Here is a 24,969-nt window from a genome sequence, read left to right as displayed (position 1 = left end):
TCCTTAAAGCTGTAGCATGTAACTATAAAAAAAAAACATATTCAAACTTTTGCTGTCCAAACATGAGATAGATAATCTATGAAAATAAATTGAGCTCCTCTGCCTTCTCCAGGTACAGATGCAGCACAAACTGTTAGCCATGCTCACAGGCAGTTTTGCACTAGAATTTTTTATTTTAATGCAACCTGCATTTCACTTTGAATGAGTGTTTCCTTTGCTCCTAATGACTCATTTAGCTGTAATTTCTGAACACACATATACAGCAGACTTCTCCTGACTTCTCACTCACCATGAGAATCTCATCAGCACATCAGGCTACTCAGGCCAGCAGGGAGATCTCATAACACCCAGAGCAGAGAGAGCGCTCAGTCATGCAAGACGACATTTTTATGACTCTGCGTAATGCTGCGGTGAGAGAGTGACTTCTTTACTGCCAGAAACGCTGCTTAACTATAGTTGAAGTGACAGGGCAAGAGATTTGTTTTAACACAAAACATCAACAGAAATATAATCCTGCACATTAACATATGCAGGAAAGAAGGCAGTGTCTCAAACCAAATGCTGTGGTAACTCAATGGATGTCAGGAGAAAGACTATTTTGTTTCCCCGACACCAAAGCGGAGATGAATAAGTACTACTTGAAATCATGAATGCTTGTCACCTCCTGTTGACTGTGACGCATGGTGGTAGAAGTTTAATGGTTTGGGCTAGTAGAGCCACTGGGTCATTCACCAAGGTTCTTGAAAATACTCAGTACTCCTCTGTATACCAAAGTATTCTAGCATCCAGTGTGAAAGTGTTTCACTGGCCAGGTCAAATACAACATCTCAGTCACAAATTGACAGCAGGACATGAACTCTCTGTCTGCAAAGCAGCACCACAGCAAGGTTTATTAGATATGCAAAGGAAAGAAGGGCATGTAAAGAAGAGATGTTGCAACAAACAGCCACAGACTTCAAGGAAATGACAGTGTTTTAAAAAGCATGCAGTCATAAAGTGAATCTTTTAAGGAAGTGTTGCAAAGAAGTTTTTACACACCACTGATAACTTTTTGACTTACGATTGACTAAAGATTTGGGATACAAAGAGAAATCAGGTGGATTCCCCATTTTAGATTTAGATTTTAGGTCAGCATATTATATTGTGTCATATCAATCGCAGACTTGAGAATCGAACTGAATCGAAATTTGTATCATGACAGTCTTTGTCATATCAAGAGACATATCGTCATCTAAACACATTGATATAATATCATATTGTGATTAGGCCTGTCACAATAACAAATTTTATTTGTTATTGTAAACAGATAACAAATAAATGTTATTGGCAATAAATTGCCGATTTATCACAATCACGGGGCAATAAGTTGCCCCGTGATTGTGAACAATAATGTTGTTTTGAGACCATTTAAGTGATATAGTGACATTCCCACAGAAATGTGAATATTATAGTCAAAATGGAAATTGAGCTCATCTAAATTTATCACGCAAGTAACTGATTAATTGCTTATTGTGAAAAGCTTAGTATCATCATCTAAACAAACTCATACAATATCATATTGCAAAGGGCAAAAATCATGAAAACATGAAAAACATCAGGGATGTGCTTAGTGTTGCCATGATAACGCTGTCTGAGGAAGATGCTTCACAAGTATTTGCAGGAGAGAACAACAGTACAGACCAAAAGTTTGGACACACCTTTTAATTCAATGAGTTTCCTTTATTTTCATGACTATTGACATTGTAGATTCACACTGAAGGCATCAAAACTATGAATAACATGTGGAAATATGCACTAAACAAAAAAGTGTAAAACAACTGAAAATACTCCTTATATTCTAGTTTCTTCAAAGTAGCAACCTTTTGCTGTGATTACTGCTTTGCACACACTCTGCATTTTCTTGATGAGCTTCAAGAGGTCGTCACCTGAAATGGTTTTCACTTCATAGGTCAACCTGCCCTGTCAGGTTAATAAGTGGGATTTCTTGCCTTATAAATAGTCATGAAAATAAAGAAAACCCATTGAATTAGAAGGTGTGTCCAAACTTTTGGTCTGTACTGTATGTCATGAAGGCGTACAGCCTCTGTGGAGGCAAGGAGGATACCAGAGAGACCACATTTACAGAAGCCCACACATTTCCCTATCATGAAGGAGGCCACAGAACTTCTCCAACCACCCTCTGGAGGATCACACTGGTGTGGGTCTCCTGACTGCAGAGGGTCAAACTGTCTAAGTAAGTGGACTGCACTTGAGAAAGAAGACAATTAGTTTTCTATCTGTGTGTAAAACATCTACTTTTTGCAGACAAATAGAGATTCCTTAGTTTCCTGTGATGGTACACCACTGGAATTATAGGTGCAGTCCCTGAATGCAGACAGTCACTGTGTACTGTGTAAGAACACACAGCTGGTGACCTCATGGATCAACTTCAACAATGTGAAAGGTCAACATGATTTCTAAAGAGGGGTCTGAAGCTGTGTGTTTATTTACTGCTTGTTTATTTACAACCCAAAGCTTTACAAAAACTGCAGATTGAATATCTAGTAAATATGACTAAACAATTGTTTTAAAAGTAAGAAAAATGTCTGTACTTTGAGCAAAACTGTGACAACAGTTTAAATTGTGAGGATGAGGGGATAAACTGGAGCCATTTTTTCTCTATTTTTGGCTGCAGGAAGTGATGTGATGTGTCCAGAGGAAATTTAAAGATTAAAACTTGGACATGTGTTCATCTGGTAAGTCTTGCAGGAAATCTGTCTGGCGTTCTGACTTATAGACAAACAGAACAGCGGATTCACCACAGAACAGGGATTGAAAAGGACAACCATGAGTAATTTATATCCCATAATATCAATCTGGCACTGCATGAACGGTCCCATCCAAACATTTTCACATTGATCGTCTGTAGCAAACAAAAAACCTGAACCTTTTCTTCACTACCTCCTCTATTCTTAGCAGTCACTCTGGAACATTTTTCATCTGGTTAAGTCTCTTATTTCCTCTCCTTTTTTTCTCTAAGCAGGCCCACCGGTGACCCCTTTCCACCCATCTCTCTTATCAACACTGAGCACACGCAACAGCGGCGTGCCTTCTGCAAGGACGCAAAGGACTTTTCTTCAGTGAAATGCCTTGATGGCTCTTTATCTAGCGAGCGGCGTCTGGGGGCTCCAGCCCCGGCGTCGGTGCTGAATACATATTACGGTAGAGGAGGGTGTCTCCACTTGTGACGCTGTCAGTCAGACTGAAGGTGAAAGCACAAGGGATGTATGAGGCTCGAGAACATAAAAAACTGGGTCCATCCTGTATAGCAGAAAGTGAAAGTGACGTTCCAAGCCTGATCAGAGATTTTCTGTAACTCCCCAAAAAGAGAGAAAAAGAACAGCAAAAGAAATAATAGTAATAATAAAATAAAATATAGATCAGATAATTTTCAGATGAACAGGATGGGCTTCCTTTATATGCTGCTTCTAATAATATCTCACTGAGTCAGTTTGTACACATGTGCAATTCCTTTTTTATTATTATTAATGCAAAACCTGTCTATTATGGTCACTTTTGCAGCTTTAAGTCAATTAGAAGAATGAGATGATGGCCTAGTTCCTACAAAATGAGATTAAATGATGAACATACTGACATTTATTGCCTCCTGTAGTGCCTATGCACACAGTACATACATATTTTCAGCCAAATACAATACATTATGTTAAATGTACACAAGGGAGAATCTTTGTAGATGAAGCTTCGCCCTTGATAACAAATTTTTGAAATAGAGGAATTCAGTTTAAAATATGACTAAAAAAGAGACTAAAGAAAGAATGATGAGAACGTTGGATCCTAAGCAAAGAGAGGCACAAACTGTCCTTTTACCTTTTTGCATTCACGCTGCCCTCTCTTCCAGTCGCCTTGCCCTCTTTTCGCCCCACACGCTCGCCGACTCCAGTGGCTGATTTTCTGGCCAACTTCGCCACGGCATCACCTCCCACATAATCGGAGAGAAGCGAAGGTGGGGATCTGCCGACCTCCTCCAACTCCCGATCCCCTCCAACTTCCTTCGGCCACCCGAAGAAGTACAGAAGTAGAAAAACTCCGAAACCCACGGCGATCGCAATTACTTTGCAGTGGATTCGCATGGTGAGAACGACTTGTTGCGGGTGGAAGAAGCGACGGCCACGGCCGAGCTCATGTCTACGGCGGAGGGCGAGTGGCCCAAGTTGACATTTTTGTCACCGCACCCCGCTCGCAATTTTCGGCAGATGATGATGGAGAGCGGAGAGCAGTTTCTCAGTCCACGGAGGGTTTCAGACGGCGGAGGAGGGGTTTCTACAGCTTTACCGTAATGATGCACGGACAGCTAAAGTTGCACATACATTGCAAAAGTAGTCGTGTACTTGTATTCACAATTTCTTATGTGACCACATGACCACATGTTTACAAGTACCCGGAGTTACGCACATTTTTTAACGGTTTACAAATCATGTTTCACAGATACAGCTATCCAAAGTTACACACAAAGACGCTTAAACCGATTATAAATCCAGTATTACACACGCACAGGTATTTTGAGACTATTTCCTCTCCACAGTCATGCCACATTTTGTTAGGCTGTAATACCACAAACTTCTGAGTATTTTATTGGGATTTAATGTGATTTCCCAAAACAAAGTAGTGCATATTTGTGAAATTATTTGATGGATTGCTTCAGGATTTATTATAATACTTTGCATCAGTACTTCTTTGCTATAAAAACAGCTGCAACTCTGGGGAGTTACCAGTTGGCACATCCAGACACCAGAGCTGTGCGGTACTGCATATTTTGGTATCGATGCCATACCAAATACAGGGCCAGGGTTGCAGATATCAATGCCAATATATTGGCATTACTTATTACTATTACATTACTATTACTTATGTGATCTAGAATGAAACTTCTTACCTTACGGTGTTTTTGTGGTTTTTCCTTTTAATTGTTTTGCTAAATTTTAGGACAGGATTTGGGTAAAGTTTATAGGTGTCTACAAAATATTTTAATTACACATGTAATTGCATTTCTTCCTACAGAAAGTGCAAAATATTGTTTGAGAGCAAATTAAAACCAAAAACTCTTTTGAGCTAGGGTTGCGAGACTAATAAAAAAAATAGAAGTAAAATTTAAAGAGCAATTGTGAGCCTGAAGTATTGATCTTGCCACATTTGGTGGTACTTTTGGACTTCCACATATAGGCTACCCATAGTTTTAGATCATGGGTGCCAGAGATTCAGGATGAGTATCTCACTATAACAAGAAATATTCTTGTTACAATGAGATGAAAACAAGAAATTTTGATGCCAAAATCGTTACACAAAGAAACATTACTGCAAAACTCATTAAAATGACAAGTTTTCTCATTTAGACAAAAAACGATAAAACAAGTTTCTTGCTACAAGAAGAAACGTTCCTGTTTAAACGAGTTTTGTATCTTGTTAAAAAGAGAACATTGCTCATCATGAGATATTTCTCCTGAATTTATTTCCTAAGCTTGGCAGTTAAACACTTGCGTAGCCACTCTGTTTCTGCCAGATGTCAAACATCCTGCAAAGTATCGCTATATGTTTAAACAATAACATTTTGGTTTTAATGAGCTATAAATCTTGTTATGACAAGTTTTATATCTTGTTATAACAACATAGATTATTTTTATAACAAGAAACATTCTTATTTTAAACAAGTTTGCATATCGTTATAAAGAGAACATTTCTAAAATGTTTTTCTTTACAAAACTCCGGGGAAAAAAAATCTATATTATCTAGTTTTTCTATATTTATGACAGGTTAGGAATTAGGCAGAGTACACTTCAAGCTGAAACTTCAACCTGTGGAACTAAATTTATGCAGTCATTTTTTGATAATACAGATTTGAAAATATCCAGAAACAAATTTACTCACTGTGCAAAAGTGAGTGAGGAAAAGACATTGTAGTTTGAAATATGCCTTACTATTATAAATAAGACTTACTATTTTATACTCCGTGCGTATATTTTTAGTATTCAGTGTGTTGACAGCGTTCACGAAAAAGATGCTTGCTTCCTGTTTTTACCTCAGACTCATTTGAACTGCCGTTTAACACTTCATATTACGGTAAAATATGGACTCGAGATTAAACGGCAGTGAGAGCTTTTTGGTATAGCCCAGCTTGTTTGGGGTGAGTTATTTATGTTCCTGTATATCTTTAAGTATCGTAACAGTGTCCTGAAACAGTTCGCCTGCAGCGCGTGGGACAGAGCAAAAATCTTCTTTCAGCTGTTACACTGAAAGTCACGAGGAAATACATCACGTGTTAGCTTCCTGTACGCTACAGCGGCTAGCTGTAGCGCCTGTTTAACTCCCTTTAAAAACCATTGGAATTACCATAAGATTTATGTCCGCGGCAAAATGTTTTGTTTCTTGGACAAACATCTAATAATTTATGATGCTGGTGGCCTATGTTTAATTTCGGGCTACTTATAAACGAATTAAACTATTTATTTATAGATACTCAACGCTAAAAAGTAATTTTAAGCCTTCAGTTTCAGGTTTGCCAAGTGAACTATCTGTATCAGGGAAATTTTGTGCTTTTAATGATAAAGCTAATGCCCGGGAAATGTGTTGGGATATTATACACTGGAATACTTGTCCAAAAACAAATTATTCGGCTCAAACCTTTGTCAGTACATAAAACCTCCTTTCATATGCGTTTTGGAAGTTACCATTATGCTTTCGGTATTGGGAAGAACGTCTAATAAGTAAACAATTCTCTTTAGAAACCATACCATTTTTATCTATTGTGCTGTTGTGCTACACATAAGGTTTTGTTTACAATCTTCCCTGTTAGAAACACGTGTCTTCTGCAATATAACCAAATTGTCAACATCTAAGTCATCCACCAGGTGGCGAGCTGGGTGCTATATTAAAAGCTTGGTGCCTTTAGTTGGAATGCAGTAAGTGAACTGATGATTCTTGCTGTCTTCCCGCTGCAGGTCGGTATTACATCATGATCACTCCTGCGTTTGACCTGAGTCAGGATCCAGATTATCTAACCATCTGCATCAGAGTGCCTTACACCAGAACATCAGCGTTTGACCTGTTCATCGATGGGACAGATTTCAAGTTCTATGCAAAGCCCTACTTCCTTAGGTGAGTTGACTAATGTACTCTTACTAAAGTCCCATTTGCACTGCACAGTTGACCCGGGCTGGCCTGAGCTGGCCTGGCAAGCATTTCTGCATTAGCACTTCCAGCCCCGTCCCACTTGCACCTGGAACCAGAGAGCTGTGGTTCCAATCAGGCTGGCCAGACTAGGCTGGTTTGGAGTCAGCTGTTGATGGGTGCATTGGCTGCAGGGGCAGGACAGAGACGAGTCCTCTTCCGGATCTCTGGGTCAGAGGAGCGTTTATTTTGCGTTTAGACTTTCTCAAAGTCTACTATTTTAACATGAGGCATCAAAAAATTCCTGTCATAATCTATTCTTACCTGTAAGTTTGTAAATTATAATAATGACTGCAGAAAACTTGCTAAGCCCAGTAGTCGGGGCACCAAGGCAGTCCACCGTGGTTTTGTATTAAAAGATGTTAGGTAGACAGAAAAGTAAAAATATTACTGGGTAATTATGTTACGGGAAAGCATCCCCAGTGAAATGCTGTCTAATCCCACAACCCCACAAGTCTTAAAAGCAATAAATCAAAAAATACAATTAAAATGTAGACAGAGCCACACGCTGGGCAACGTATTGAGATGTAAACGACGCATAATTGTTTGTTCATAAAGATAAATCATTCTCACCAATCGCTCAATGCGCACATCTGATAGTGCAACTACAGGTTATTCCTGTGGTTCACAGAGAGCTGCGCAACCAGAGCTAATGCAGTGGGTTTTAAACTCGTACCTCAATGTGGAGTTCGCCAAAGAAAAATAATTCCTCACAGGGGGTTGATGTAAATATCCATATAGGTCAGCCTGTGTCCAGTCTGAGTGAAAGGAGGCACGCTTAAGAGATGAAGCAGTGGTAGCACGGGCTTCAACGCGCAGAGGCACCAGCGATGTGATTGGTCTGCTCTCCCGGCTTTAAATGCATAAACTATAAACCTATCTTTTAGGAATAAATTTGCTCCGCCAGTGAAATGCTCAGAGCAACAGAGACGCTTGCAATCCAGATTAAATTAATGACAAAAAATAATAATAATTTAAAAAAAAATGTTTGTTTTTTTTTGGATTATTCATTTTTCTAACAAAAAGAAGTAACTCCTCCTCCAGGAGGGGAATCCCACAAGCAACAGCAGTAGTTCAGCAGGACCAGACAGAACACTCAGAGGATTTTTTTTTTCTTTTTTATTAGTAGGATAAGATAAATGCTTCCTTCAGATTCTTCACTGACAAGCGTTTACCGAATCAGCTGGATGGGACAACCAAGATCAAAACTGCTCCACGGTCTCTGGGTAGATTGCCTCTGCAGCTTTATCAGGAATTTGATTAACATGAAGGTCCTGTCCGCCTTTGACATCGTACTCTGCTCAATGCAAAACAACCAGGGCCAGAGTACAATGGGACCGGGCCAGGCCGGGCCCTGTAGTGCAAAAAGGCTTCAAATATAACTTGCATGTAATGTCAGCTGTGATTGATTTTAAGTTTTTTTCTTGTGTGTTTTGCCGATTTTGGTTCTAATATACAAACTTTTATTACTATTAGATTAAGTCTTCCTGGAAGAGTTGTTGAAGATGGAACAGAAAAAGCTACGTTTGACATTGATAAAGGTGAGTCGGGTCATTATTGAAATAATACGTTTCAATCATGAAAGACTTGCAAATTTCTTGTTTGTTCAAAACCTCTCTGCTCAGATTATTTCAAAAACCAAACATGAATTTCTACATTTGTTACATTTTTAGTTCGCTTTCTCACTGCACTGTCAAATAAACCAAATGAAAAACCTGCTCCCCCCCTCACCTGTGGTGGTGCTGCACCAAGAACAACTGAGGGAAACAACACAAAAACCTCTGAAGAAGACACTGAGCTTGATTTCCTTCTTTGTAAAATGGAGTGGTGTCAAATTTTAGCGGTTGTAGGACTTCTCCTTTGTCTTTGGCAAAAGACCACAAATAATTTCTCCTGCTACCAGTAACACATGTTTGTTTTGGTTGTATTTACCCAGAATGCTCTGTCAACTTCCTGCTTTTGGAGCGGTCTCCAGTCCGCTGGGCGTTCACATATGCATTCGAACCGTGCCAGAGCATTCATACCTCCCCAAAAGAACTGGAGTTTCTAGGGAAACAAACTAGAGTTTGAGACTAAACAAGGCTGGTTAGTGCATTGGGGCAGAGTAAAGAAAAGCTTTAATGCACAGCCCAAGTTCAAAGCTTTTGTTTAACCACTGTTGTTGTTATTTGTTACATTCCAACAAGATTCTGGGACAGGGCTTTGGCTGCTTTTAATGATTGGTCCTTGGGGCATCACTATTTCGTCCCAAGGCTGAATCACTGATTTGGTAAATCAGCCATTCTTAATTGACTTAACTGATCATGTTATTCCACTCATTTAAATACCCACTGGAACCGTCTGTGATGCTACAATGGTTACTAGCTGGGGGCAATCTGTGACTCAGATCATATGTGACTTTTCTTTTTCTTTTTTATCAGATATGTATTTATTTATTTTTCTTTTTTTATATAATATGTATTTGAATTTTAGTGTGATATAATTATTTCTGACATTTGTATAGTAGTGTCTGCCTTCTTCATCAGTGACATGTCTTTTACCCAAGTGTCAGCATATCTGCAGCTAACAAAATGTCAGTATGAGCCTGCAATGTTTGCTAATAAAGCTTCTGCTAATGAGTGTCCTTGTTTAGTCTTCTAATGAGCAATCATTAACGTCCCGCTTCGAAGGCTCTCCATTCTTAAGCAATTAGTCACCTTCTCTTGCAAATTGGTTCAAGCTCCAACACTTGAGTGCATTGAAATTTTACGAGATCTTTAAAGCGACCATCTCTGTGGTGTGGCTACATTGTTGAACTCATCAGTCATGTTTGACCTTTTTAGTTATATAAGCAGTCTACTTCAAATGAGCTAGTGTGTTTTAAAGTCAGTAAAAGTAGCTACTCCATAGGATTCTTAAATTTTACATACAAAAAGAAAAAACAGATCCTCAAAAGTATTGTAATTGTGCAATTTTTGTAATTTCTAAAAAATGTACGGTATGTAAAAATTGTAGCTTCTATTTGCAAAGTTACATATGTTTTATGCATATTCAACTTTCGGAAATGATGGACTTTACCTGAACATTGCAAAACTGGTGCTGGAAAATCAACTTAATGTCACAGAAAACTGTTTACTCATCGGTAGTCATTCTCACCCCTGTGGGGGGAGGAGCTGTAGGTTAGCAGAGAACTAGGGTGTGAGCACTGTGTATACGAGCAAGATTGACAGCGCTTAGACAGTCTTCCTGGCTCTGATTTGTTGGCTCTGACTGGGTGTATTTCTGCAAATGGTAGTTGGGTCACAGGGAGGAGGCAGAGGAGCTGGATTTTCTTCTCATTTTATCTGTCTCATATTGCGTACTGTCATGACATAGTGGCAGTTTTAACAAATATGTCAAAAATACAATTAAAAAAGTTACCTACTTCAGCTTTAATTTCTATTCTATATTTGTAATTAGTGCCGATACTATTTCGGTAGTAAAACAGCAATAGCCATTTGTCTTTATCCTTAATCAAACAAAATTCCACAAAATCTTGCCAACCTGCATCCATCCAGCATAATGAATGCATGCAATGATGATGGCTTAAACCTAACTTTATCTGCTGAACGTCTGTCTCTTTCTCAGTTTGTTGCAGCCTGAATCAACGGCAGACATGTCAATATATAATAGTAAATATAGTTCAAATGTAAGCAGATCCCTACATATCTGGGCTTCCTCTGCTGTCATTTTTAAACACTTTATAGAAACTAAAATATATTGTCTTCCTTCAGCAATTGCATCCACACCAAAGAGTGTTGGTGGGAGGGCAACTTGGCCGCACTTTATATTGTCAAGCTGGAAATCCTCTCTTTTATAAAACCACCCCGTATCTCTACCAAGAGATGATCATTTTGTGCTATATTTAATTAACAAGTAGGCCTGTCGCGATAAACGATAAATCGATTAATCGTACGATAAATTAAAGCTATTGACGTCATTTTAATCATCGGCACTATCATCTCTTCCGCCTTTTTCTCTTTCAACTAATGAGACTGAATGAAAAAGGGCTCAACTCCAGTGCTCTCCACCGACTCCTCTTTTCCTCATTTGTTTGTTTCTTTGTAAAGCCCAGCGAACACTACATGACCGTCGGCCCATTTTCAAAACCTGACAGACAACACATTAGCCGACAGAAATCCTAGGTATAACGGTTCGATCGGGTTCGTTCCTGCCGCATGGTGTCCAACAATGGGCACAAAATAATGGCTACAAGTTCAGTGAACTAATTTTAAAACCAGGCATTAATCAAGGCTTTACTACAATCTACCTGCAATGCATGTTGCTAGTGTCAGTTCTGACTGAATGAAAATCATTATATTTACGTCACGTTAACGAAGAACAGCTGAAAAGTTACCGGGTTTATCAACTGCAGTAGCAATTTCGCTCCATGTCATTTCTATATTCTTTGCATGTTGAATAAACATTAATGTTGTTTCCACATATCATCTCCAATGTCCGCTGGACTTCGGGTTGCAGTGTCAGCTGTTTGGGATTCCTCTCTGTAATTTCCCCTCAGAAAACACGGAGGAGAATCCTCGCTTTCTGATTGGCTGCCTGTCACATTCAACAGGCTGAGTTAAAGCGCCCAGTCGGGGAAAACCCCTAATTTAGATCGGAGCGGCAATGACGATCTACCAACACACCACACAATCTTAGAAAGACCAACGTTTTAAGATTGTTGTAAGGAGCAAAAAATCATGTAGTGTGAACTATTGCATCAGGTAGTGGATGTGCCCATTTTCTCTATTTAAATCTAATTATTACTGAAGGGCAACATAGTATACAGACTTCATAATCTGCACTCTTTTGGTTGAATGCAGTATTTATTTCCACTTTGGCTTTATGCTGTTTAGTTTTTTTTTTTCAAGTGAGTTTTTTGTTAATGGAGACTGAGAATCCATTTTATTCTTGTTTTTGGTTGTTTTGTTTATCAGTTCCAGTGTTAAATATTCTTTTGAAAATAAAGTGTATCTATCTTTGGCAGGAAATCGCATGCATTATTACGTCATTTCCATTAAATCAGTGTAAAAAGATCTTCAAACAATATTATCGTTTATCGCAATAATTTTTGAGACAATTAATCGCTCAGCAAAATTTGCTATCATGACAGGCCTATTAACAAGCAATCTTTCTGGAAGTGTGCTTACATAAATGTATCCTGGATGTTTGGATCTTATTTCTCTGGAGTTCTGAAAGGGTTATAATTCACCTTCCATGTTTTCTTTGCTGTAGGTGTTTTCACACTTAAGGTCCCTAAGGAAACAAGAGGGGAGCACTTTGGAGGGCTTCAAATGCTCACTAGTCTCCTCGCACCAAAAGGCTCCCGATCAGCAAAACCTCTGGTGGAAGATTTGAGTGCTGGTGAGTCCCAGAATTATTCTATAGGTTTGCTGTGTTAAAGAAGTCACTTTTGAACTTAGGTAAATGTTGCAACATTTGATTGTTGAGGGTTTGAACTTGACTCCTTGATCTCTGGAAACAGGCAGTGAAACCACAGGAGATGATGAGGAGGAGGATGAAGAAGAGTTTGACTGGCAGCTGGAACAGGAACTTTACACAGATCGATCTGAAGAGGAGCTGGGAGCCATGCAGAAATACGGCTTCGCTAATCAAAGGTCCGGAGTGTTTGCGCGGTTGCAGGTTGGTTTTGCGGAGAAACATTCCTAAATTTTAAATTTGGAGGTTTTATACAAATATATTTCTGTGATGCTGAATACCTTGAAGGAGGAACTCGGTGACGTGATTGAAGTCAAGAAACCAGAGGAAACAATGGCATCCGAGAGACGTCGGGCTCGGCTGGAGGCAGAGACATTGGCTTTCTCTTCTGACCATTATTTGTGAGTAAAGATTATTAATCCCCAACCTTATTTTCTCTGTTGTTTGGGGCTGATAACATCTCTGTCTTTCCAGAGCTGACTTGTTTGAAGACGATGAGATAAATCGCTTGCTGAAGTTTACACCATGGTGGTCTATGCTGAGTCCTTCTATGGAGCAGAAAGGGGAATCTGGTGAGTTTATTTATTCTATCTTATGTGGAGTAAGGGCTAACGGTAGACCTACTTTATAAAAAGTAAATAAAGAGAGCTACTTATTCTCCTGAAAAGTGCTTAAAATATGGTTGTTGTATGAGCATTTCTTCCCATATTTGCTTAGTTGACTTTATGGTGTTTGCGTGAAATCTACCTATACAACAAATATAATCACATACTGCTAAATATACAAATTTTGATACACCCAAAAACCACCTCATCTTAGCACAAAAACATTTTACAGAAAAGCAGGAGTTTTTTTTTTATTGCCATGTAGGAGACTTTTGCACCTCCTTGTTGTGGAGAAGGAAACATCATCATTATTTACAACCCCTAGTCAGCACCATATGGGATACACACCAATGTGCCATTTTGTAATAATTTTAACATGGATTTGGGGCTCTGTATGCAATTCTCTTGAAAATATACAAAGAAGAAATCTACACAATTTACAGTTATTTTCTATCAAAATTGTTGTCCATGCTCCTGTTATTTAGGTGTCAGGAGAGATGAGCTTGAATAATTCATTGCTTAATCGCAAGAACAATACAAACTTCAATTAGTGGAAATTTTTTGCTTTTTAGTGGTGGAGCAAAGACAGATCTTCCGTCTTTTAAAATGTTTGCTGGATAGCTGAAAATTATTTGGAATATTTCAAAAATAGTGGCAGACTTAAAAAAGTAACACTGGAGCTTGCTACATTTTTGCTGGGTATTGTAAAAAAAAATGGCTCTCACAATAGGCTACTTAGAATCTCGAGAAACCTTTGTTGGATAATGTAACTTATGCTGAAATAGAATAGACCTATATTTTTCCTTAGTGGGGAAATTCAGGTGTACCAGCAGCAAAGTGACTGGCAAGTAGAAGCATGTACAAAACAAACACAAATACAAAACAAAAGTAAGAATAACACAGTAAGAAAAATTTTTTTCAGCATAAGAAAAAACTTTTAATATTAAAAGATGTTGACAAGAAATATAAAAATATTACTGGGTAATTATGTTACGAAAAATTGTCAGTGAAATGCTATTTAAACACACAACTATAGTCTTAAAACCAACAAATAAAAAAATGCAATTAAAACAAATATCAATGATTTGCACTTCTGTTAAATCCAAATTAATTCAGCAGCTGCTTAAGGCACCTCAGGCCTTCAGACCTAACACAGGTCTGTGTTAAAATGCTAACATTTTAACACAGACCACATACAGTATATAGAAAGTTAACATTTAGTGAGACTATGCTGCTAAATTTGATTTAATGGTTTCAGCATAAATTAAAAAAAAGATTTTAAATTGTGTAACATTTAAATTGAAGATTTTAAAGATCTGGCAACTTTGCTTTGTAAAAATGCAAAGAACAATTTTCATATATTTTTTTGTTACCATAGCAACAGTCTGATGATTTGAGTTTAATTTCTGAGTTTGAGTTCTGTTTGCTCACACATATATCTCAGTAAACTACAATTATCACTGATTGCTTTTAGACTCGGCCAATTTAACAAGACTCCCTCTCCCAGATTCTATTAAATCTATGGTGAAACGCAGTAAGTGGTGCTGATGTTCTTAGCAACAGGGGTCCGTAAATCAAATTCTGCTCATGGTCCTCATACGACATTGGACTGGCCCTGCATGACTAGCTAGACCTGCTGCACTGCACATCTCTCTGCTGGATACAGAGGGACAAACAAGGAGATTTCATTTATGTTGCACTAGTAGAGACCAAACTGTTCCATTTTGTGTCTATAGAGTTTTGTGTTAAATATGGCGGCTAAAATGTTAGCAAACAGAGAACATTTGTTTGGTAGTCATGGCATTATGGACCAAATTTCTCTGTACTCTGAGCGGCTGTGCGTAGCAACTATGTCTGACTGGAGTGACATTTGATATGACGCAGTTTGAAGCAATGTATGGCACTGCAAAAAACAAAACATGAACACAAAAAACCCCCAACATTCTGCGTGACTGTGAGGAGAGCACGACAGCTCTTCCATGGGCTGAACCATCGCCCATTAATGCACTGTCTGACCGGGAACACATGAGTAGACATTTATCAAGCTGCACCGCAGACACAGAACCACGCACTGGGCAGCGTATGTGAGGTGTCAAAGTACATGCTACACATAATTCTTTGTTCACAAATATAGATCTTCACTGCACGGCACGCACAATGCGCACCCTGAAAGCACAAGCATAGGTATAGGTAATATTTGCGATTTGCACAAGCAGATCAAATGAGGTGGCTTTTAAACTTCACTCATACCTTATTGAAGAAACATGTTTTCTCACAGGGGGTAAATATAAATGCAGGTGAAGCTTCTCTAAAAGAACACCTTCCAAATTGTCCAGTTTGAGTGAGAAATGGGGCGTTAACCATACTGAGGTAAATTTCAGAGAGCCAGCCGCAACAGCAGCCAATGTGCAGAGGCTCCAATGGTGTGATTTCTACACACGGCCAGCTTTATGCCATGTTCAGTGCATCAACTATAAACCCTTTGCGGAATGATTCTGCTCTGCAGTCCGGGGTTACTGGTGTATTAAAGAAAAAATATTTTATACAATTAAAAAAAAAAAATCAATAAAGTTTTAGCCTGGTGGGGCTTCACTGGGCTTTTAGTATACCAGGGAAAACCCTGGTTATTGCGTCTTAATACCTGCTGAAAGGAAGGATCTTTGATAATACTCCTTTATGCACGTAGGATACACAGCCCAAGTTTGCTTTGTGCAAGATTTTGCAAGCAATTCAAGCATCACCTAAAAGTACATTTTGCTTTTATATCCCCAAATGCCCCTTGCAGACATTAGTAGGAAAACTATTTAAACAGTTGAGTTTGTTTTTTGCTTTTTTTTTTTTTGCAAGATCTAGAAGGATTTTTTTCTTAGTTGTACAACTAAAAGAAGTACGGTAAATGGACTGATCTTATAAGGCGCTTTTACAATTATTTTTGACCACTCTTTTTGAATTTTAATGAAAGAAAGACGGAAGTTATTATTTTTGACCCTGGTACTACCTGCAAGTCCACTCCTGTGGATTTGGGTCCGCTATCGCATTACGTAAAGCCATTTGTTACAAATTTGGGCTTTGTAATGGACGCAAATTTTAAGTTGGATAAACAAATCAGTGCCGTTGTGAAAACGAGCTTTTTCCATTTGAGACGGCTTGCTAAGATTAGGAATATTGTACCAGTGGATTATTTTGAAATATTAATCCATGCTTTTATCACAACACGACTGGATTACTGTAACTCCTTATATGTGGGTGTCAGCCAGTCTTCTTTGTCCCGTCTTCAGCTGGTCCAGAATGCGGCTGCTCGGCTCTTAACTGGATCGCGGAAGAGAGAACATGTTACCCCAATTTTATATTCTCTGCATTGGCTGCCGGTACATTTCAGAGTGCATTTTAAGATTCTTTTATTTGTATTTAAATCTTTAAATGGCCTTGCTCCCTCCTATCTCTCTGAGCTGCTACATATACACTGTCCTCCTCGAGCTCTTAGATCAGCGAGTCAAATGAACCTGGAGGTGCCGAGGACTTCCAGGAGGCAGAGAGGAGACAGGGCGTTTGCTGTTGCAGCTCCCAAACTTTGGAATTCTTTACCTATGTTGGTAAAACAGGCCCCCTCTTTAGCAATTTTTAAATCTGCTCTTAAGACTTACCTTTTTCGGTTGGCCTTTGATTCAGTTTGAGATGCTGCTTTTCTGTAATTATCTGGGTATGTTTATGTATTATATAGAGTGTTTTATGTCACTGCACTGTTGGTTTTTATGTGTTTTAATTTTAATTTTGATCTTTATTTGTTTAATCTTGTGATTGTACAGCACTTTGGTCAGTGGTACTGTTTTAAAGTGCTATATAAATAAACTTACCTTGCCTTGCCACTCAAAGCGCTTTACACTGGAGACACATTCACCCATTCGCACTCCCGAACGCACACACATTTATCCACCAATACGCAGATCGGTAGGCAAGTTGCCTACCGACCAGTTAAGTGCCTTGCCCAGGGGCACATCGACATGTGACAGGAGGAAGACGACTACCCACAGAGCCACAGTTGCCCGTCTGTGTTTTCACCATTTTTCTGTTGCCAGGACTACCACTTAAAATTTTCCCTAGACACATTTGAAACAGTTCATATGCAGAGCTGTAAACAGAAACCATACAGCCAGCTTTTGTATGCCCCTGACACCGTCATGGTTGTCTAACAACACATTAATACTCAAAAGGACACTTGGGCTTTTTTCCCCCTGCTGTCCTCCTCTGGGAGAGTGAGACATCAGCTCATTTGTTAGTGAGCTGCACTCTTTGTTAAAGTGCCTTAGGGCTCTTTAGCAGAAAAGACACTTACCATTATCAGGGATTGAACTTGGACCTTCTCTAATCGCTTCATCTCTGCTCTGCCTCTTGGCCAGTTTAAACACCAGCATTCGTGGTGCAGCGAGTGGCGAGTTGGAATGCAGCTCGTCTTCGCCCACCATCTTCATTCTGCTTTTAATTCAGCTTCTCTTTTTGCAGTCACTTCCCATTCTTATCCAATCTCTGCTCAATTTTTGTGGTGCCAATAGCCAGAGGCCTTTGTAGCATTTTCTCCACACAAAGGTGATAACTTGTGAACTCTTGCTCCTGCCAGTGTGTTTAATTGTGCCATCCGGGTCTCATAATGGCCTGCTACTTCCTGAACATCCTCTGTTTAAGCTGTAAGGCTGTGGCACGGTGTTCACTGTTACAGCGGAAGTGCAGAACTCCAATGTCATCAGATTAAGAGCAGATTTAGATTAAACAGATTGCGCAATTTTGCAGGAGGAATTGGCAGTTGGTCATGTTCTTTTGTGTGTGTTTTTTTAAACGATTTTATTGGTTCTTGTGGCATCCATTTGATAGCGAGTCGGCAGAAAAGTAGGCTGTGACAAAGGTCAACGGCCAGGACTCGAACCCTCGACAGCCTCGTCAAGGATCGAGTCCTCCATGTGTGTCCATGCTCCACCTCTGTGCCACAGCAGCGGACTGGTCGTTTTTTTTAAAAAAGTCTTTTTTGGCCTTTAATTGACAGTGGTCAGACAAGAAAGCGGGTTGTGAGAGCAGGGGGACCAAAGATAATCTGGCCGGGACTCGAACCAGTGACGGTTGAGTACTAAAACTAATGTCTCAGTATATGGGTCTCACTCTTTACCCTGGTTCCACTGCCACACTCTTTTTTTTTCCTTTTTGACTGGTTGACTTTCAGGCCTTTTATGCTCCTCGTCCTCTTCTTCCCCTTCCTTGCTCTGCTTTCTGAGACAGAGCATCTCAGTCTGGAGCGCAGTTGTAGATAAATGGGCCAAATTAAACTTAATGGCTTGATTGACAGCTCGAACAGCATTAGTCTTGGCTGAGAATGAAGAATGGCATCAGTCAGAAGGTTTAAGTGACTCTCCATCAAATCGTAAATGGCGTGCTTATGATTTTAACAGTTAGCCATATATTTCAATTGATGAGTTAGAATTCTTGTGTGTGAGTTTTAGTTTTTTTTCTCCACAACCTCCTTTCTTACTGTCTACTAAATCTGATATATATGTCACCTGACAGATGGCTGTAGACATGGGTGGTAATCAGTGACATGTGGTCAGGAGTGACAGGTGAGGCAGAGCTGAAAGGTTTGCTTCAAACTACGAGACAGAAGGGTAGCCGCTCTTTTCAAACAAAGTGGTATACAAGGAAAGATAGGCTTTGTGGAAGTCCTGCTAGAAATGCCTTTTCTGCTTTCTTTGCCATCTTTTCTCAACTTGTGTCGAGGATAGACTTGGTTTTGGATGAACTGATATTTTTGTGGAGAATGAGCAGAGCATGGACTTCATTTTTAAGTTAAGGTAAGATGGCAATACTTTTTTTTGTTGTTTTTTGATGAAATGTGCGATTTGCAGAGACTACGTGTAAAAAGACACAGAAAAGAAACATAACCTGCAAACCAGGTCAGCTTGTAGCAACGGTAGCTATAATCTATCACAGGAATCACTTATTAATAATCGCAAAATAAACTTTAAGTCTATAAACAAGCTACTGCAACAGACTGAATGTTCTGTTGGAAATGTTATGTTGGAAATATTTGAGTGTTTTTGGTGTTGAATCCTGAAACATAAAGTTGCGTTGGTGTCAGTTGCTATGGCCACGAGTCTTCTTGTAGCTTGGCCGCTAGAGAAAGTTAGAAAGAAGTGGTTTTGAGTTGTACTTCAATGGGTTTTCCCTTTACTGTGTAGCATAACACTAAATTAATAATACCTACATGTCTAAGTTTCATTGAGTTAACGGAATTATTCTAGACAGCAGTGCAGCTATGGATGACATGTAAAAGAATGTAAGTCTTTTTGCCCTCCAGTGGTGTCCACTTGCACAAAATCTCCGTATGTAAACAATAACATGCAGGGAGTCTATATTTGTAAATCTGATTATGATTATGTCAGTGCCTCACCAGCTATGAACCTCACCGCACAACACTGGTGCTAATGAAGTAGAAAGAAACTTCTTTGTGCTGTCCTGTCCAGCCCAATGACGGGCCACAGCTGTCTTCCAGGTAGCTTGGGAGTCTGTATTTACCCACCAATCTGGTATAAGTGGTCCTGACAGCTCAAACTCTTTGTATCTCTTGCACTTTCATTTTGGATGTGTAAACAAATCTGATCCCTAACCAGGGATCAGATTAGGGAATGGGCCATCTGTTGACATGAAGCGCCAGTGTTTAGAGTCCCTTCGTCACACGCCCCCTTTGATTTGATACTGGACTCAGTCATAGGGCCCAGATCAAGTGGCAATTTGACCTCTGGCTTTTAGAGTTTAGCCCAGGAGAGCTTTCCAACTCTCAGCAGCATTTTTTGAAGCATATTTTGATTCATGCCGTCGTGCCATCTGGAACTGGAGAGAGCAGCAACGAGCCAGGCTGCCGTTTCCAACTGGAGGAATTAGGTCAGAAATTAATTTCCAATCATTCTGCTCTCCAAAACGCATTCATGGTTAATGCCCAATAGAATTGACAGGCTTCATGGTAATGATGAATGACCATAGCGGTGAGTAATACTGGCTCTGCAGAATTGATAGAAAATCCTTTGGCTTCATATCGCTGCTGTGTGGATTTAAATATTAGGTTTTTATGAGTTGTGGTGGAGCATCATCACAAGATCAAACGCCGGCATGTACATCTTCAATCCCAGCATGCTCAGCAGGATATAGCTCAGACCAACTTCTATACAAGCATGAGAAATCCATGCTTGTATTTTTTTAAATTGATGCAAGATATGTCTATATTGCCTTGCAAATGTATTCACACCCAGTGAACTTTTACATTTTGAGCTCCAAACTTCATTGGGTTTTACAGATCCACTCAATAAATTAGATTTGGACTTAATTTATTGTCATTGCACAAAGACACAACGGTGAATTTGGCAACAAAATATCACTTATTGGCTACTGGAGTCCACAGAAAAACTAAAGTGTCACTATGTCCCGACTGTATAATATGAGACAGATAAACCATGAAAAAATCAAGCTTCTCTACCTAAAAAAAATGATTACTTCTAGAATTGCACCACAGCTGGAGAGGCTGAACCAGTACAAGGCTGCAGGTTCAGGTGGTGTCAGCCCCAGAGTCCTGAAGTTCAGAAGCTGCAGAGCAACATCTCTTCAAACTTAGCTTGACCCAAGAGAAGGTTCCGTTATGGAAGATATCCTGCTTGGTTCCAGTACAGAAGAAAACTCACCCATCAGTCATCAATAACTATAAATCTGTTGCCCTGACAACCCACATCATGAAGGTCTTGGAGAGACTTGTGCTGGCCCACCTCAGTAAGCAATCAGGACCACTTGCAGTTTGCTTCTCACCATGGAGACAGAGACACCATCATACACGTTCAACAAACCCACTATTATCTGCAGAAACCCAGGAGACACAGGTGGACACTTTAGCAATCATCTGGATGTATGACTATCTGACAAAAGGTGCTTTTCCACTGGCAAGTTGTGCACTAACCGATTAATGTGCTGTTCAGTTTTACCTCAGGTTGTGAGCTTTTCCATTATCCGATTCCTTCCTCACTATGGTGGGCAGGATGTGAGCTGCAGCAGTTGTGGCCAACTCTCCACTGATGTTTGCAGCAACACTCGTAATGGAGAACCTTGAGGTTCTAGTTCTGATAGACCAAAGTAAATCCAGATATTTCATTTTGTTTTATAGAAATCCATTGCTGGCCCAACCATAATGATTAAAGCTCATATCAGCTGATTATTTTTGCTGTACATATAATTACATTCTGGCACTTTATCTTTTAATATGTGCAACCTTTTGGACTTAGGTTTAACAATCATCACCAATAGCCAATCATAAGCTTTATTATTATTATTATTATTTTTTAATCGAAATGAAAAATAAAATTCAAATCACACGTTAATATCATGTGGTTCTGGTGTTTCACAAATAGCAGCTTTGTCAGAAAACTGACCACAGGTGCACCATTTCTCTCTTCTTTATTATCCATGTTTCAGAGAAACAAGCTGCTAGCACTGCTGCTAATTCACGGTCATTCTGCTGCAAAAGTTACCGCATGTGTTCTTGTTGCTGCTCCTGATTAAACTCATAATTAAACTGCCCCGTATAGTCCACAGCTGAACGTTAACTGCTAAAAGCTAAATGCTGTTTGCAGTTTTCAGTGGCGTAAATCACAATCCAATCAATGAATGCGGTCAGCTGTCAATCAGATTGTTTGACTGTTTACTCTCACCATTCCTTTTCTCTCTTTACACTTCAGACTTCCAGCACAAGTCTGACTTTTGTCATCTCCAGAAATGCTCAGATGACTCTGCAGTTGTCGGGTTTATCAGTGATGGACAAGAGGCTGAGTACAGAGCACTGGTGGAGCGCTTTGTGTCATGGTGTGGGAACAATCATCTTATCTTGAATGTGAACAAAAGAAAGTAGATGATTGTTGATTTCAAGAGAAACAGGATTAGATCAAATGCTATTTCCATCATGGTATGAAAACTTTTGCAAGGCATTGTATCATTTCAATCATAAACTTCCTACATAGGTTGAAATTTGTGCTGCTGAAGTGCATTCAACCTGTGTCAACTAACTCCTCCAGTCACTTCTTGTTTTTTTTTCATTTTGCATCTTGAGCCCATCTTCAGTGCATGTGTGCAGCAAATGTTCTCCTCCATGTGGGCTTTTATGTCCACTTGGCTGTGCTCTCCCCTTTGATGCTGCACATCCAACGAGAGACTCAGGTAACGTCCGCAGAGAACTGACGTAATGCAGCAGGAATCTCCTTTGCAGCAGAGCCAAATTCCCAGTGCAGCCAGAGAGATATTGAGTGTGTGTGTTTGTCTGTTTGCTTTAGCCAACACAGTATACACATCAGAGATCGAGAGCAGGGACTCTTCATCCTCACGCAGAGCAAGGAATTGCTTTCAGCTGTTTCCTACGGAGCTGGGACGGGAATAAAGAGCAGGGCAAGCTGGGAGCTCTCTGCCGCCGCAGACATCCAACATGCCTTTCAGTGCTAAATGACGCAGATTGCTAAAATGGGATTGAAGTCTGTTTCCATCGCCCCATTAGGCTTGCTGCAGATCCCCATTAAGCAGATGTTTCTTTCAAAAGGAACTGGTTAATGAATTTTCAGAAGTCTTCAAAAACACTGTCACATGCAGAACATCTGTATTTTTCTCCAGGCTAAGCTATCAGACATATTGATATTGCACATTTTACTCACTTTAATACGATTTTCTTGCACCACAGCGACAAACTCAGTCAGCAGCTGCAGCAGACAGACTTTACTGCCCGACAGCCAGTTTAGCGTTGTGTGAATTTGTCAGGTTTTTATTAATATGACGTAACGAGGCGAAGAAAAAGCCACATTGTTTAGACCCATAAACTGTTAATGTGTGAAAATAATTTTCGCCTCTACTTGTTTTTCTAACTTCACTGCTAAAAGGCGTCACAAAAACATTATAAACCATGAGCGGCAATGTAAGAAATTTGAATACATTTTCCTCCTGTCTAACCCGTTGTTGTCTGATGCTGTATGTTGGAGCAAAACCTTCCTAGATCTGTAGGATGTGTAGACGGCTCACTCTGGACCTTCTGTTCACACTTGGACATTCTCGCCTGACCTGTCTAAATACACTGCAGCGTTGTCAGATGTGCTTGCGGCGCTTAACATTGACTTGTCTGCTGAACTTCTCGATCAGGAGGTGGAGGACAATCTTCATAGCGAGTCAGTTTTGGTTCTCTTTGCTCCGCCTCTTGAAAGACTCATGGAGTCATGTTGTCCTTGAAAGCTATATCAGTGCCTGCCAGCGGTATTAACTTGATTATGAGTTTCGTTGAGGTCATTTATCTGAAACCTTCAACCCAGTGGATATTCCATTTACATGAACCGACCCATTAGCACGCTTACATACACTCATCATGGGCATGAATAGAAATATTACAACTTGGGTCTTCCTCAAATTGATTTGACTTGCAAAGTGTGAATTTACTGTCAACATTTTATCTAATTCATACAGATTAAAATTATACCTACCAGGTCAGGGCAATAAATCATTAACGGTATATAGTGCATATTTTTTTATTAATAAATACAAAGAGAAAATACATCCGTTAGAATTTTCAATAACTTCACTGAACTCTGATCAAGAACTGCACAGTATTCTGGGAGATGTAGGCTTTAGCTGCTCAACATCTCACAGCCAGCATCAACTAACTCACTCACGTTTTGGTGACCTAGCAACAACCTATTGAGTAACTGGTGCAGCATCACTATCTGGTTTTGCCATCGTGCCTCATGACTACTTAAAAATAATAAACAACAGCTTGGAGTGAAAACTGTTTATAAAACAAGAAGGGTCAGTATTTCAGTTACTTGAAACAAAAAGCTAATTAATATGTATTGATATCGACTGTTATTGAATGCTTATATTGTGATACATTTTTTAGCTATATCATACAGCCCTAAAGCCTACAGACTTAATAATATGCTTAAGGTATCAGACCAGACATAACGAGAGAGTTGGTCCAGACGTTATGTTCACGTGTGAATGCACTCCAACAAACTCTGGTACGGTTCACCTCTGGTGTGAATATAGTCTGGCATCGATCCAGACCAAATAAAGTAACTGCACATCTTTCTGAACTTTACGAGTTACCGTTGCATGGCATTATAATTAAAATGAGGCATTCAGTATTGCTAACGCTTTTACTACGTGTACTGATTGCACTGAAATTGTACTTGATTCAATGCCTTCTGCTTAGTGATGTTGCTGGTAGCATGTTGTGGGTTATGACATGTAGATTGTCTCATCTCATTCAGCATTTGCCGATGCCGTTCAAAAATGTAAAATATCACATTGAATTTTATGAGCTGGTCTTGACATCCCAAATGCTGTCACAGTTCTAATAATAGTATAAATGCGCACAGACAAATGCAGCAAGCAGGACTTTCAAAGTTTATTTTTCATTTCTGGAAACTGGGAGTAATGATTGTCACCCACGTGGCTTTACTTACAAATTGTATTAAGGCACTTTACAAATTGTAATGCATAACTACTACAAATTATAGTTGTACATTTTACGTTTTTTACATGTAAAAAAGAAAACACAACGTTAAAGAAACCACACCAAATGGAAAAAAAGTGCTCTTTTGGTCCAGACCAAACAAGTCGACCAAAGGACTTTCTTGGT

At 39.5% G+C, this 24,969-nt stretch overlaps 2 protein-coding genes across 3 annotated transcripts in view; one reads left to right on the top strand and one right to left on the bottom strand.

Moving 5' to 3' along the window:
- gxylt2 (glucoside xylosyltransferase 2) overlaps positions 1 to 4,322 on the bottom strand; it is a 33,848-nt gene extending 29,526 nt beyond the window's left edge. Inside the window, exon 1 of one of the 2 annotated variants that reach the window (XM_028022909.1) lies at positions 3,868 to 4,322. In XM_028022909.1, coding sequence (XP_027878710.1) covers positions 3,868 to 4,130 — 263 coding nt within the window. In that variant the 5' untranslated portion in view covers positions 4,131 to 4,322. The remainder of the gene's footprint in view (positions 1 to 3,867) is intronic. The other variant, XM_028022908.1, reaches the window with a different exon arrangement.
- A 1,726-nt stretch (positions 4,323 to 6,048) lies between these two features.
- The window catches only part of shq1 (SHQ1, H/ACA ribonucleoprotein assembly factor), a 64,712-nt gene continuing 45,791 nt past the window's right edge, over positions 6,049 to 24,969 (top strand). The window contains exons 1-7 of the mRNA XM_028022817.1: positions 6,049 to 6,178; positions 6,993 to 7,149; positions 8,698 to 8,762; positions 12,475 to 12,603; positions 12,725 to 12,882; positions 12,967 to 13,079; positions 13,153 to 13,250. Of these exons, the coding sequence (XP_027878618.1) occupies positions 7,007 to 7,149; positions 8,698 to 8,762; positions 12,475 to 12,603; positions 12,725 to 12,882; positions 12,967 to 13,079; positions 13,153 to 13,250 (706 nt within the window). The 5' untranslated portion in view covers positions 6,049 to 6,178; positions 6,993 to 7,006. The remainder of the gene's footprint in view (positions 6,179 to 6,992; positions 7,150 to 8,697; positions 8,763 to 12,474; positions 12,604 to 12,724; positions 12,883 to 12,966; positions 13,080 to 13,152; positions 13,251 to 24,969) is intronic.

The sequence above is a fragment of the Xiphophorus couchianus genome, chromosome 7, assembly GCF_001444195.1.
Source record: "Xiphophorus couchianus chromosome 7, X_couchianus-1.0, whole genome shotgun sequence".
NCBI lineage: Eukaryota > Metazoa > Chordata > Actinopteri > Cyprinodontiformes > Poeciliidae > Xiphophorus > Xiphophorus couchianus.
Note: the sequence above shows the minus strand (reverse complement) of the source record. Positions and strands in the feature narration are given on the sequence as shown.